Source organism: Terrapene carolina, unplaced genomic scaffold (genome assembly GCF_002925995.2).
Source record: "Terrapene carolina triunguis isolate 2854851 unplaced genomic scaffold, T_m_triunguis-2.0 Scaffold120, whole genome shotgun sequence".
In the NCBI taxonomy this organism is placed as follows: Eukaryota; Metazoa; Chordata; order Testudines; family Emydidae; genus Terrapene; species Terrapene triunguis.
This window is the reverse complement of record NW_020664471.1, coordinates 9,987,679-10,003,002: the sequence shown is the minus strand read 5'-3', so window position 1 is coordinate 10,003,002 and position 15,324 is coordinate 9,987,679. Positions and strand designations below refer to the sequence as shown.

Below are 15,324 nucleotides of genomic sequence, written 5' to 3'. Positions count from 1 at the left end.
CATACTGAGGGCTGGCATTTCTATGATAGAATTTTGGAATTAAAAAGGAAAGGAGGTGGGGCTATTATATGTGCCGCCGAAGACCCGGAATGAGTGAAGGACCCGCCGCTGAACTGCCGCCGAAGACTCGGAGCGCCATCCGGTGAGTACAAGCGCTGCAGTGGGTGGCGCCCTTTTTTATGTCCGCTCCCCCGAAATTGCTTTGCCCCAGGCCCCCTGATTCCTCTGGGCAGCCCTGGGCAGCATATTGTGCAGGAACCAAGCTTTGGGTCATGGAGTAGCATGTCCCAGCTCCTTCAGCAAAATCTGATGGTTGTGGGGAAGGGGTCATTTGGGGTGACCTGAATGACACATTATACTTACAGTCAGACACACCCCACCCAACTCCTTGATTACTGAATGAATACCGAATTGGCTCGTCATTTAAATTTTTTACCACAGAAATGTGATGGAATGTGATTGTATAAGATCCCATGCTGATGTATTGTGCCTAGTTTGGACCGTGCAATAAGGACCTGGGAACCACAAATCAGGAGCTGGGGACAAGGAACCAGCTGTATCCTCCTGCTTTGCTGCCCCCTCGGCCAGGAAGAGGGGCCAGCAGCGCCCCAGGGAAGCACCCCCAAGCGGGAGGGAAGGAGCAGGGCGGATATGTACCAGTTCACGGCTGGGTTACGGTCCTGGGGCCCTGGAAAGCGGGCGCATTAGGAGCGTGGAGCGTGACTAGCACCCGTGTCCTCTGATTACTGGCGGCAGGTCAGATGGGCTCTGCCCGCCGGGCACAGGGGCAGCCGGGGACAATGGCCGCTCAGAGGAGCCTGCCCAGCTGACAGCCCCGAGGACGTCTCCTGCTGAGCGGGGGAAATAGCCGTGGCGAGGCAGCGGGGATAAATAGCGGCCCGCAGCCTCAGGCACCGCACGGCGCCTCCCCGCGGCCTGCCCCGCAGCATGGAGTGCCAAGCGGCCGGCGAGGAGCTGCCGCGCCCCCACGGCGGGGCCATGCCGCGCCCCTGCTGCAATGGCTACAGCGAGCTGTTGTCGGCCGAGATGCGCCGGGCCCTGGTGCAGTATCGCCCGGAGAAGCGCGGCCGGGAGGAGGCGGCCGAGGGCGGCGAGCTGCCTGCCTTGGAGGACGCCTACCTGAGCATCCTGGAGGGGCTGGGCGAGAACCCTGCCAGGCAGGGGCTGCTCCAGACGCCCAGGAGGGCTGCCAAAGCCATGCAGTTTCTCACGAAAGGCTACCAAGAAACCATCGAGGGTGAGTCCTGCTGGCCGCGGGGATGCGCTTTGCCGACGCCTGCCTGTGAAGGTTGTGGGGGTTGGACTAGATGACCTCCTGAGGTCTCTTCCGACCCTGATCTTCTATGGAGGGGAAAGTGCAAGCGCCCCTGGTCTCTGCCTCCCTGCTCATGGAGACCAAAGTCCCTCAGCTGGAGCCTCTCCTCCCAGCTGCTGCTTCATTGTCTTCCACCCCTCCTCCAGAGACAAGGGGGGTGAGGGTATAGCTTGTATTGGACCCAGGGCTGATGGTGAGAGAGACCAGCTTTTCAGCTACACCAAGCGCTCCTTCAGGCCTGGGAAACTGACTCAGTGGGTCAGAGCTAAGCACAAGGTGGAACAGATCATTCAAGGTGAAGTGGCCTATTAACATCCCTCCAGTCATAGGGGGGAAAGGGAGGGGAAAAGGCAGCTGGGGCGGGGGGAGAGTAGTGGGTTACAGATTGTTGTAATAAGCCACAAATCCAGCGTGTCTATATCTGATCCCTCAGTCCTCATCCTCAAAGGAAACCTGCACAACACTTTCAAAAAAGGAGCCTGGCAGCTTAAATTCATAACTCTGCTAGGCACTAAAAGTCAGGGACTAGAAACACTGGATTTATGGCTTATTACAACAATCTGTAACCCACTAATAACCCCTTCCTCCCCCAGGTGCTTCCCTCAACTGGAGGGTTAATGGACCACTTCACCTTGACTGGCCCCTTGAAATACATTTTAACTAATGATCCTAAACAATCTCTTCCACCTTGTATTTAGCTGACACTGTGAATAAGTTTCCCAGACCTGAAGAAGAGCTCTGTGTAAGCTCCAAAGCTTGTTTCTCTCACCAAGAGAAGTGGGTCCAATGAAACATAGGCACTGACTCCGTGGGTGCTCCGGGGCTGGAGCACCCATGGGGAAAAATTGGTGGGTGCTCTGCACCCACTGGCTGCTTTCTGCCCCCCCCCCCTGCCCCAGCTCGCCTCCGCTCCGCCTCCTCCCCTGAGCACGCCGCCCTGTCCTGCTTCTCCCCCCTCCCTCCCAGAGCATGCGCCGTGAAACAGCTGTTTTGCGTGGCAAGCCTGGGAGGGAGGGGGAAGGAAGGGGAACATGATGTGCTTGGGGGAAGAGGCGGGGGAGGGGTCCAATAGGGGCAGGGAGGGGCAGAGTTAGGGCAGGGACTTTGGGGCAGGGGTGGAGTTGGGGCGGGGCCGTGGCCGGGGGCGCGAGCACCCACTGGTGCAGAAAAAAGTTGGCACCTGTGCAATGAAAGATATTACCTCACCCACCTTATCTCTCTGATATCCTGGCGCTATAATCACACTTCATTTTTCACTTCATTAAGGGGGCAGATTCTCACATTCCTGGAAGGTGCTCTGTGGGTTTCAGTTCTTGCATTTAACAGCCTTCACCTCTGTAAACCTTCAAAACCCTTCCCAGTCTCATAAACTTGACTGTATGAAATATCCTATCAGTGAAATGTGGGAATTAAAAACAGGGAATTTTCTCCATTTTACTCTCCAGCTTCAGGATGGTGTTCACATGTATAAGGGGGAGGAAGAAGGGGGAAGTAATTTTCAAATAAATGAATCTGAGCAGAATCAGGTATATTACTCATAGAATACTAATTTGCCACTTTGTGCTATGTTTGTACCGCGCCTAGCACAATGGGGTCCTGGTCCAGGACCCGGGCTCCTTTGCACTAGTGCCATACAAATAACAGGAAACAAGAATTTCAGCTTGAGCATCAGTTAAAAAAGAGGGAGGGGGAAGGCAAGTGGCAGCAGGCTCGATGGTTGTGTATGAATTATTCCTGGAGGTATACTAATAAAATTTAAACTTAAATAGTATCTTTATTACCTTAATTTTGTAAAATAAGGCCCTGCGCCTGCAAACATTTTGGGGGGGTGTGCAAATAAGTTTAATGTTACTATTCGCAGAAGTGAAGTTATGCAAACACTTATATCCAGGAGTAAGAATCAATTGCAGTTTTACCTTTCAGGGATTTTTATCCTAAACTTTTCTTTTTCCACTGTTGACATGTATATTAGTTACATTTTCCCCCATTTTGTATTTTTCTGGTTCTCTATTCTGTATCTTAATATCCACAATAGGAGCTGGTCTCTGTGATGACAATTTTTTCTCATCTTCGGTGTTTAGACTTTTCTCTTTCAAATGAACATAAACAAATAAGCTTCTGAAGAACAGATTTGATAAAGAATTTGTGTACTAGGGACTCATCTTCTCCAAACAGATAACATTCTATACTAGTTTATTAGGAAATAAGCTCATATACACCTAAACAGTGGGTGCTGTCCTCTTTCTATTTATAGGCATGCGCTGTGATCAGTGCTCCCTTCACCCTGCCTGTGACTGGGAGCTGGGACCATTCAGTAGCAGGGCCGGCTCTGGCTTTTTTGCCGCCCCAGGCAAAAAAGCCTCCGGCCGCCCCCCCCTCCCCCCCACGGGGGGGGGTGGCCGGAGCCCCGGCGGGGGCTCCGCTCTCCCCTCGGCGGCTGGGGGGAGGACGTCAGGGGGGAGGGCGGCCAGAGCGCCGGGGGGAGGGCGGCGAGCCCGGCCCTGGCCCCGCTCTCCCCGGCGGCCGGAGCGCCGTGCCGCCCCCCTCCAGGTGCCGCCCCAAGCACAAGCTTGGTGGGCTGGTGCCTGGAGCCGGCCCTGTTCAGTAGGCCCCAAAAAGTAAGAACTGCATAAAAAGTAAGAACTGCTTGGCAGGGCTGAAGCCCACTGGATGACACCTGTGTATAAAGTTACTTTTATGCATGTAAGATGGGGTGTGCGAGTTGAGTGTAGGATTCCACCTGTACTTAGAACTGATTTTTTTAAATATGCTTTCAGTTCTATACAACCATTGCATTTCAGCTAAGAATATGTCCATATTAAAACTATTTTTAAAAGGTTTGGGGTTGTGCTTTTCTCTCTCCCATCAGATTTTGTTTTGTGCTTAGGAAAGTATGTATCAATTGCAGTACATGCGTAACGCTATTTAGGATAGAATCCTGTGTAGAATCTTTCATTAACTGCTCATCTTGTCCTTTCAGATATACTCAATGATGCAATCTTTGATGAAGACCATAATGAAATGGTGATCGTTAAGGATATTGATATGTTTTCCCTTTGTGAGCACCACTTGGTACCCTTCTTTGGCAAGGTAGTTATCCATCTGGCTTATAGCAAATATTTGTCATTCAGAGGTCTTGGGTGTTCTACTGAATAAAGGGAAATAAAATGTGTTTTGAAAAGGTGTGGGTTGTTGCTCATAGCCAGTGTAGTCCTGTAGAATCCAGAATAGTCATTCTTAGGAAGAGTTTTAAAATATGCCAACTATGATGTGGGCATTTTGAGGTGATAAGTAGAGGATTTATTTTGTGGACTAACTGCATCTGCAGTATGAAGCATATTAGCGTCAGGAAAGAAGAGCCATATTTTCTACAATATGGTCATAGGAAATTGATTACCCTTGGAGAGGCTCCTTAGCAGGGATCCTAGAAATCCATTTGTTGCAGAAAAACATGGAATATGCATTTTTACAGAGAATCTTTAGTTTTTACATTTTGTGGAAAACTAAAAATGTATTAACTATTAACTAAATTTTACTGAAAGTAGCAGTTTCACTTTTTCAGTGCATGTAACCTGCCCCTCTTGTGGTTGATTTTTGAATGCATTTTAAATCTACATAGCTAAACATCTCCAATAAACTGCTTCTGGCGCATATAAGTTACTCAGCAGCATAAAGGGGTTCATATTTTAATGCATCTCAAATTTAACATCAGAACGGCCATACTGGGTCAGACCAAAGGTCAATTTAGCCCACTATTCTGTCTTCTGACTGTGGCCAATTCCAGGTGCCCCAGAGGGAATGAACAGAACAGACAATCATCAAGTGATCCATCCCGTCGCCCATTCCCAGCTTTTGGTAAACAGGCAAGGGACACCATGCCTTCCCATCCTGGCTAATAGCCATTGATGGACCTATCCTCCCTGAACTTACCTAGTTCCTTTTTTTTGAACCCTATTATAGTCTTGGCCTTCACAACAGGTTGACTGAGAGTTGTGTGAAAAAATATTTCCTTCCTGCTGCCTGTTAATTTCATTTGGTGACTCCTAGTTCTTGTGTTATGAGAAGGAGTAAATAACACGTCTTTATTTACTTTCTCTACACCAGTCATGATTTTATAGACCTCTATTATATTCACACACACCCACCCCCGTCGTCTCTTTTCCAAGGTGAAAAGTACCAGTCTTATTGATCTCTCCTCATATGGAAGCCGTTCCATACTCCTAATTATTTTTGTTGCCCTTTTCTGAACCTTTTCCAATTCCAATATATCTTTTTTGAGATGGGGCGACCACATCTGCATGCAGTATTCAAAATGTGGGAGTACCATGGATTTATATAGAGGCAATATGATATTTTTTGTCTTATTATCTATCCCTTTCTTAATGATTCCCAACATTCTGTTTGCTTTTTTGACTGTTGCTGCACATTGAGTGGATGTTCTCAGAGAACTATCCACAATGATTCCAAGATCTTTCTTGAGTTGTAACAGCTAATTTAGACCCCCTCATTTTATATATATAGTTGGGATTATGTTTTCCAATGTGCATTACTTTGCATTTATCAACATTGAATTTCATCTGCCATTTTCTTGCCCAGTCACCTAGTTTTGAGAGATCCTTTTGTAGCTCTTCGCAGTCTGCCTGGGTCTTAACTATCGTGAATAGTTTTATATCAGCTGCAAATTTTGCCACCTCACTGTTTACCCCCTTTTTCCAGATCATTTATGAATATGTTGAATAGGATTTGTCCCAGTACAGATCCCTGAGGGACAGTACTATTTACCTCTCTCCATTCTGAAAACTGACCATTTATTCCTACCATTTGTCTCCTATCTTTTAACCAGTTACCAATCCATAAGAGGACCTTCCCTCTTATCCCATGACAGCTTACTTTGCTCAAGAGCCTTTGGTGAGGGACCTTGTCAAAGGCTTTTGGGGGTAAACAGTGAGGTGGCTTTCTGAAACTCTAAGTACACTATGTCCACTGGATGCTCTTTGCCCACATGAGGGGGTCAACACGCAAAGAATTCTAGTAGATTGGTGAGGCATTATTTCTCTTTACAAAAACCATGTTGACTCTTCCCCAATGAATTATGTTAATCTATGTCTCTATGGCAATTTTGTTCTTTACTATAGTTTCAACCAGTTTGCCCGGTACCGAAGTCAGGCTTACCGGCCTGCGATTGCAGGGATCATCTCTGGAGCCCTTTTTAAAAATTGGCATCACATTAGCTATCCTCCAGTCATTTGGTACAGAAGCTCATTTAAATGATAGGTTACAAACTACAGTTAGTAGTTCTGCAATTTCACATTTGAGTTCCTTCCGAACTCTTGGGTGAATACCATCTGGTCCTGGTGACTTATTACTGTTTACTGTCATGCATCTGACGAAGTGGGTATTCACCCATGAAAGCTTATGCTCCAATATATCTGTTAGTCTATAAGGTGCCACAGGACTTTACTGTTTAGTTTATCAGTTTGTTCCAAAACTTCCTCTAATGACACCTCAATCTGGGACAGTTCTTCAGATTTGTCACCTAAAAAGAATGGCTCAGGTTAGGGAATCTCCCTCACATCCTCAGACTGATGCAAAGAAGTCATTTAGTTTCTCTGCAACGGCCTGATCATCCTTGAATGTTCCTTTAGCATCTTGATCGTCCAGTGGCCCCACTGGTTGTTTAGCAGGTTTCCTGCTTCTGATGTACTTAACAAAAAAATTGCTATTACTTCTTGAGTCTTTGGCTAGCTGTTCTTCAAATTCTTTTTTGGCCTTCCTCATTATATTTTTACACTTCATTTGCCAGTGTATGCTCCTTTCTATTTTCCTCACTAGGATTTAACTTCCACTTTTTAAAGGATGCCTTTTTGTCTCTCACCGCTTCTTTTACTTTTGTTTTTTAGCCACAGTGGCACTTTTGGTTCTCTTACTATGTTTTTTTAATTTGGGGTATACATTTAAGTTGAGCCTCTATTATGGTGTCTTTAAAAAGTTTCCATGCAGCTTGCAGGGATTTCACATTTGGCATTGTACCTTTTAATTTCTGTTTTTCCCCACCATGGGGATGTTAAATTTAATTTTATTATGATCCCATTACCAGGAAGTCTAGCTATATTCACCTTTCGGACCAGCTGCTGAGCTCTACTTGGGACTAAATCAAGAATTTCCTCTCCTCTTGTAGGTTCCAGGATTAGCTGCTCCAAGAAGCAGTCATTTAAGGTGTCAAGAAACTTTATCTCTGCATCCCGCCCTGAGGTGACATGTACCTAATCAATATGGGGATAGTTGAAATCCCCCATTATTACTGAGTTCACTTCAGCCTCCAGCTGTGAGTAATTAAACGTATGAAAAAATGCCAAAAAGCTTTAAAAATCACCCCTAAAGCCCGTGTCACTAAGTTTGGCAAGGACAAATTTCACGTTCATGGTGATGTGCTGTTCTGTACTGTATGCAGCAAGGCTGTAAATTATGTTCAAAGGCAGACAATTGTAGAACACATGGAAAGCACTAAACAAACAATGAAAAGAAGAGGTTGAAACAGCAGGGCCATCAACAACAATAAAGAAACAATACACTGTGACTGGATGATTTTATTATAATGATTGATGGCGCTGGTAGGCTTGGAACTTGCTTTAAAATTGTAAATATATCAGTAAAACGTGTTCAGCTGATACCTATATAAATTGTAGCTAGGGAAACTAAAGTGCAGCATTTCATTTTAATTGTGGAAAAACACAGATTTTTATGTTTTTTTAAATTGGAGAATTTTGGATTTTTTTAATCATGGAAAACTAGGATTCCTGCCCCTTACACACTAAATATCCACTGAAGCTGATTTGTGAGGGGGGGCATTGCCTGCATAGATATATGGGATTAAGCTTGTCTGAGTATGCACAGGGAAATTTTTCCTGAAGTCTCTTCCAAACACAACTTAAACTCCTTAAAAGTGATTGCACTCAGCATCCCAAACTGGCAATCATTGTACAACCAAAGCTCCCAATGCAGGGGCCTGCTAGAATGAAGATTAAATAAATAAATAGTTCCATGTATCTTACTCCTGCCACTTCCCAGCCCCATCTTCCTCCCTTCCACATTGCTTTTTCTCCTGTAACAATCTCCTTCTTTCCTTTCTCCTGCTTCACTCTCTCTCTCTCTCAATAAACCTCCTCTCCTACTTGCTGCTTTCCCTTCTCGTGCCTCTCTCCAACACTTTTTCCATGAAGACTGATAATTCTTGAGAGCTCAAACTGTTTGGAATGTACAACAACAGGAACGACTGTCGTCTTCTTCCTTACCAATAAATCTACTTGCTCTACATATGCCCATAAGCTACACAGCATCTATACCAGGGGTTCTCAAACTGGGGGTCGGGACCCCTCAGGGGGTTGCAAGCTGTCAACCTCCACCCCAAACTCCACTTTGCCTCCAGCATTTATAATGGTGTTAAATATATAAAAAGTGTTTTAATTTATAAGGGGGGGAGTCACACTCAGAGGCTTGCTATGTGAAAGGGGTCACCAGTAAAAAAGTTTGAGAGCCACTGATCTATACATATGCACCTTTTCCATCTACTACATGGTGCAGGTCTGACATCACAGGGCACTTTGTCTGCATTAAGGATCCAGTCCTGCTCCCATTAAAAGCAGCACTGAAACTCCCATTGACATCACTAGAGGAAAGATCAGGCCTGAAGCCGGCAGGTTTAGGTTCTGGGAGCCCTGATCCTGCAATTTCCACTGGAGTGGGCAGACTGCTATGAATGTGGAGACCCATTGACTAGGCTAGGGCTCCTCACAGACAGTCATGACTGTGCATTGTACATTGCACCTCAGAGCCCTGAGTTTATTCAGACCTTCAACTTTCCTGCAGAATCAGGTGTGTAGTAATCATTCAGCACTTAGACTCCTGTTCATATTTGCAGGTACATATTGGATACTTACCTGTAAAGAAAGTGGTTGGACTAAGCAAGCTTGCAAGGTAAGTGCATCTATGCAATGCTATAGTGAAGGTGTAAAGGCCAAATCCTGTTCTCAGTGCACAGCCCAAGTGAGGATGCCATGTACTGGGATGCTCTGCAGAGAGAAAGGGACAGGAAACTTCCCCTGAGATGTATGATAGCAACAAAGTTATTGCTCCAGAGGCACTACTGAAGCTTTAGGGCTGCAGTAAGCCCTGGGGTTCCTTTGGGCTGGTGGCTCTGCAGTAGCAGATCCCCTGTTCCCACTTGCCCTGCACACTGGAGTGCATGGAGTCTACTGTGGAGCTGCTGAAGCGTGCAGAGGGATGTGGAACTCCTGTATGGCATTCTGATCTGCCTTTCACAGTGGTGTGGGATCCCCTCTCACTCCAGGGGGCAGGATTTTCCACTGTTCATGTAAGCCAATAACCAGGATTATGAAGGTGAGCTGAGAAGGACCCTTCTCAATAGAAAATTTGGATTTCCTCACTGTGATTCTTAAGGATAACTTACCCTAAGAGAAACTGCATAAGCGTTTGTGGCTGATATAAGCCTTTTATCCCATAATTGTGCTGAATTTGTAATGCCCCCCAACCACTGAGACCCCTCAATCTGTGCATACAGAGCACTCCTCATCACCGCTAATAGAAGGGGGCTAGTGGGAGAACGTTCTCTTTGAGGGGCTGTCAGTTTTGGCACTGCCTCTCCACTTTGGATGAAACAGCCTCGTGGGCATGCTGCAGTGCTTCGGCATTGCTTCTCAGGAAGGAGGGGCTTAACCCTGGCTAAGGATTTGTGTGAATAGTTCAGCTAGGAACCAATGGCTGGCAGTTTTATGTTTATTGGCAGCTGCTGCAAGTGGTGCCGCCTTAGCTTTTGGGTTTAATTTATTTGTTTTGTTAGCATATATCAGGGTTGCCTGCAGTTTTCAGATATCTGCCTCTTTTTGTATAGGAACATTTTTTTATAAATGAAATTCACTTTTCTACTTAACAGGCTGAGTTTGTTAAGTAAAAGTTGATGGCTATACATCTTAAAAGTTCTGATGTCAATAGGCAGACTATAATTAAGTGTCTAGTAGTAGCCCTGTTATAATCTATGATCGTGTCTTCTGCATTCTGAGCACCAGCATGTTAATGATTGATCAGAGCTGCTTTACAAATGTGACACAAAGGCTGATAATCCACAGATTGAAAATAGATTATAATGTGGTTAAATAAGATCTTTTTGAGGCAGTACTTAATTTTTTTTAAAAAATATGCTTTCTACAAGGGATTCTAAATCCATTTATAAGGTACTTTGGTTAAAATAAGTGGTACAAAGTAGAATATATTAATACTCAATATATAAGGTATTCTAAAATGGACTGAATATCAGCTATATGTAAATCACATTACATACTGTAATGTAAAATCACTTATACTACATTATATTTAGCCTTCTAAATAGCCAAGATAACATCCTACTTTAACACCTGTGATACCCAGAAAGTCTATTAAGCTCAACTGAAATTTTGTGTTTAAATCAGGAGGAAATATTTATTATTCTTACATTTTCCTCCCCCAGAATTGTTGAAATCTTTAGTCGAAGACTGCAAGGTGTGTATCCTTTCTATAATATCTCTCTGTTCTGCTGAACTATATTTCAGCTAGATGATGCCCAACTGAAGAAAGTACTTAAGTGTGTGCCTAATTTTAATTATGGCACTAGTTCTGTTGAAGTAAATGTATTTAAAGTAAGGCATAGGCCTAAGTACTCTCCTGAACTGGGACCATAATCAGTGTGGCATATTTGTTAAAGCTGTCAAGGGACCAAGCAGAAAACATCAAACTAAAGCAGCCTGATCCTACACATCAACAGTATATTGACTTTATTGGAAGCTTGAGGCGTCTATTCCTAAGTCCAGAACCTTAGTGTTTACAATTCAACAGCTGGGTCGGTATAGTGGGGCAGTTATGCATATGAAATAGGAAATGTGTTGGGGCCCTGTTTTCTGAAAGAATGAGGAAGTGTACTCAGCGCATAGGCCACCTCTGATAGGTAGCCAAGGAGGACAGCAGTCTCTGCAGTGTGCGGAAAACTGACTTTGGATAATGTGTTTCACAGGGAGTGAGGGCGGTTTTGTTAACTATTATAAATCCTGCGGGCAATCAAGGTGGATAAATATTTGCTCACTGGATAAAGAACAGATTTCAGGGCTCCAAAGCTGTCATTCCAGCACTTTTTACAAGCACTAAATTCACATTGAAAAAATAATTTAAAAAACCATTTCTAGCATAGGGGCTCATTTTATTTTAGTTAGCTAGTGGGAGAATTTGATGGACGGTATTTAGAGCACATTAGGAATGTATTTTCTTTACGAATTTGCAAGGAGTACCAAGAGTGGCAATGACATATAGAAAAATCATACTGTTCTCTTTCCAGTTCAAGAGCGGCTTACCAGACAGATCGCTCTGGCAATTACTGAGGCTCTGAAACCTGCCGGAGTGGCTGTGATTGTAGAAGCATCGTAAGTAATTCATTATTGTTAGTCCCATTAAAGTCAACCTCTAAGAACAGTTACCACACTATCTGAAATGTCATTGTTACCTAAACAGACTTGGGAGAGTTGCGTTTCAGTTCCTACCACAGACTTCCTGTAGGACCTTAGACAAGTCATTTAATCTCTCTAGCTCAGTTCCCCATCTGTAAAATGAGGATCCTGATATCACTGCTCTTCACTGGGCACATCAGGATGCCTTCACTAATAACTGTGAGGTATTCAGATGCCACGATGATCGGGCAATTTAAGTACCTGGATAGATAACTTCTAAGTATAGAGAAATATTACAGTACTCCAGATACTAGCTTATCAGAAATGGTGACCTCTGTCAACATCATCCTTTCTCACACACTCCAACAAATGCTGCAGGGTATGTATGGGTAACTTAGCTTGAAGTGACAATGTAAAGTGAAAGTGACTAAAAGTGGGGTATACAGATTTTGGCACATATTCCACTGTGTGTCACTTTGTGTGCTCAAATTGGTACAAGTCTTAATAGTTTTTTCAGGCTTACCCCAAAAATTGTCCAAATGTATTCTAACATGTGGACCAGTCACATCTGGCACCAATACATTTAGGATATGTCTACCCTGCAGTTAAACACCTGTGACTGGCCCATGTCAGCTGACTCGGGCTTGAGGGGCTTGGGCTAAGGGGCTGTTTAATGGCAGAGTAGACATTTGGGCTTGGACTGGAGCACAAGCTCTGGGACCCTCCCTCCTCAAGGGGTCCCCAAGCCTGAACATCTACACTGCAATTTTAGAGCCCCGTAGCCCTAGTCCCATGAGCCTGAGTCAGCTCACACAGGCTGGCCATGGGTGTTTAATTACAGGGTACACATACCTTTATTGGCCCGGTTTGTGCTGTTCTGCAGGGCAAAATTGGTGAACGTAGACAGAATAGTTCAAACACGATCTGCTTAAGCTTCCTGTCAATATTTATTCATTTATTTCAACTTCAGTCACTAAGTATGGTTGTAAACAAACAACCCCCCTCACTAAATGTTGTTTTGAAATACTACAACATTTAAAGAAAATAGAATTCAAGAATGATTCTCCTATCAGTAGTTCTGAGTGAACTGGTGGCTCCCAATAATATTTGGACATGTTTTAATTAATCAAAGGCACTACTTGTCACACAGTATATTGCTGATTATCATAATGGTAATTAGATCCAGTTATCCCAGTGTGCAGGTTATTAACATATTAAACTAAGGTTGGCCATTTAACTAATTACCTTGTAGGCACATGTGCATGGTTATGCGAGGGGTTCAGAAAATGAACAGCAGGACTGTCACCAGCACCATGCTCGGAGTCTTGCGAGAAGATCCAAAAACCAGAGAGGAATTTCTTACACTGATCAAGAATTAAATGGAAACAGCTTCCCACTCACTGTTTGTTGGCTCTAACAGTAAAACCAATTGCCAGAAACTAATTACTGTGTGTGATGCAGGACTGTTTGTAGAGTCTGTGTATTAGAAATAGCTGTGTGACAGCTTGGTTCTCACTAATGCCTTGTAATGTCATAAAATATGTGGGAGAGAATGAATGTGCCTAAATCACAATTACTGAACTGAAAAGAGATTAGCTGTTTCCCAATGCTAACCATAGAGTGCTATGGAAAGGTGTTGCTAGATGGGAGCTAAAACAAGCCACCACCACCACCACCACCCCCACAAAAAAAAAAACCAACCAAAAAAAAACCAAACAAGCCGCCACAGGAAGGTGAAATTGAGCACAAAATCCTGTGGCCTTTATGACTCAATCTTCAGCCCCTTTGTGTTCCTTGTATTAGACAAAGGGGGCAGAAAGCCAGCAGATCTCCCCAACTGGGGATTCATCTGATGTATGGCGATGTCTGGGAGGCATGGAACTGTTGTAATCTGATCCTACACCATCCTCTTCTGGCCCCAAGGGTAGGGGGGCATGAGAGAAGTATTGCCAGATGGGAAGGGGCATGACCACTGTGCTCCACCAACTCCTATCTGGTGAATGGCCTTTGGGGGCCATAGCCAGCTGGGTGTAGCATGGAGTAGCAGAGAGCCCAAGGCCTGGCTGATCCCCACAGCCACCATTAGGGATATGAATGGAAGGCAGACAGTACCCATGGATGTGCCACACAATAGTGTTTCATTAGATCTTAGTGACCCATTAGTGCTGCATAATATCCCAATACCTCTCACCCACCACAAAGATCTGTTGTTTATGGCTAAGTCCCAGTTCAGCTCACTCTAAACCTTGCTTTGATCCCTTCTGAAGAAAAAGCAGGAGATGATATGGTACTAGGATTGTTCCTTAAGGTCATGATACAATTTTTGATACCATAATCTGAGTCAAGCATTGTCTCTGGGACTGAGTAGGTTTTCAGATCCCCATGCACAGATAAAAGATCAGCTCTTTTTAAACTGCAGTGTATGTATAATGCTGGAGAGCTGAATTCTTATAAAGGCTTGTTATTAACCCTGCAATGGAACTGACATTTGTTTTGATCGTAAGCCTCATAGCAATACTTAAACCAGTCAGAACAAAGAGGTAGCTAGGGAATTTCCTCCTGGAGATCATAAATATAGAACACTAGAGGGCCATTTTCTGCTACCCTTACTGTGCAGTTAGTTCCTCTCATTTCAATGGGACCACTCGTGGAGTGAGGCATTACTACTCAACCTGAGTAGGGTTAGCAGAATATGGCCATAACAGAGTTTTAAATAAAGGCTTGTTTTCTTTAAATGCTTTGTCCCCCATCAGACTGGTGCTTGATTTTTAATATTTACTTTTCAGTGTTGGAATAATATCATTTTACAGACACTTAAGCCCCTTCGTTTTCAGTTTAAGCAGATTTTTACCAAAAAACTCCCTGGTTTTACAGCAAGTATTTGTTTTCTGATTTTTCACCCTACTTTTGTATCATTCAAATTATTTATATAATATAGTATTATATTATATATAAAAAAACAACCCTGGTTTTATTAGGAAAATACAATACATTGCATGAGATATAAGTATTACGATAATACATTAGTCTGTATGTATATGTAAAGCTGCCTGTTGAAGTAAGGCTATGTATTAGTTTAGAAGATACACACAATAAACAAACAGGCACGCATGCAAGCTCTGAAGTGCATGTGAACATACTGATGAATCTCACGTCCACCACATAAACATTTCAAGCTGTTAGCAGATAACAGTTTAATGATTTGACACACTAAAATGGGAAGGAAATGAATATCCACCAAAATAAACCCTGATATTTACCCAGAAAAATTAAAGTTTTTTGCACCAATTTTCATCTGTTTTTGTTGTTGTAGTAAAAGACCGATAAATTCCTGGGAAAAATTAAATAAAATAAAAACCAAAAAGGGCCCTACAGATACTGTATTTTTCAAGCAAATGTATTTTGAGATACATCTGTGTATATCCTAAATGTACTGTAATGATATCGTACTATCCTCATGCCAAATCAGCTTGGGAATGTGCATTAAAAGCAGTATGTGTC

General features: G+C 43.8%; 1 protein-coding gene across 1 annotated transcript; it reads left to right on the top strand.

Annotated features, from left to right (window-relative positions):
* Positions 1-948: 948 nt before the first annotated feature.
* LOC112114137 (GTP cyclohydrolase 1-like) lies at positions 949-13,477 on the top strand. The gene is made up of 6 exons (XM_024210701.3): positions 949-1,258; positions 4,317-4,426; positions 9,255-9,310; positions 10,857-10,888; positions 11,715-11,799; positions 13,076-13,477. Exons 1-6 carry the CDS (start codon positions 949-951, stop codon positions 13,200-13,202), a joined length of 720 nt encoding a protein of 239 aa, XP_024066469.2. The 3' UTR covers positions 13,203-13,477.
* Positions 13,478-15,324: the final 1,847 nt, after the last annotated feature.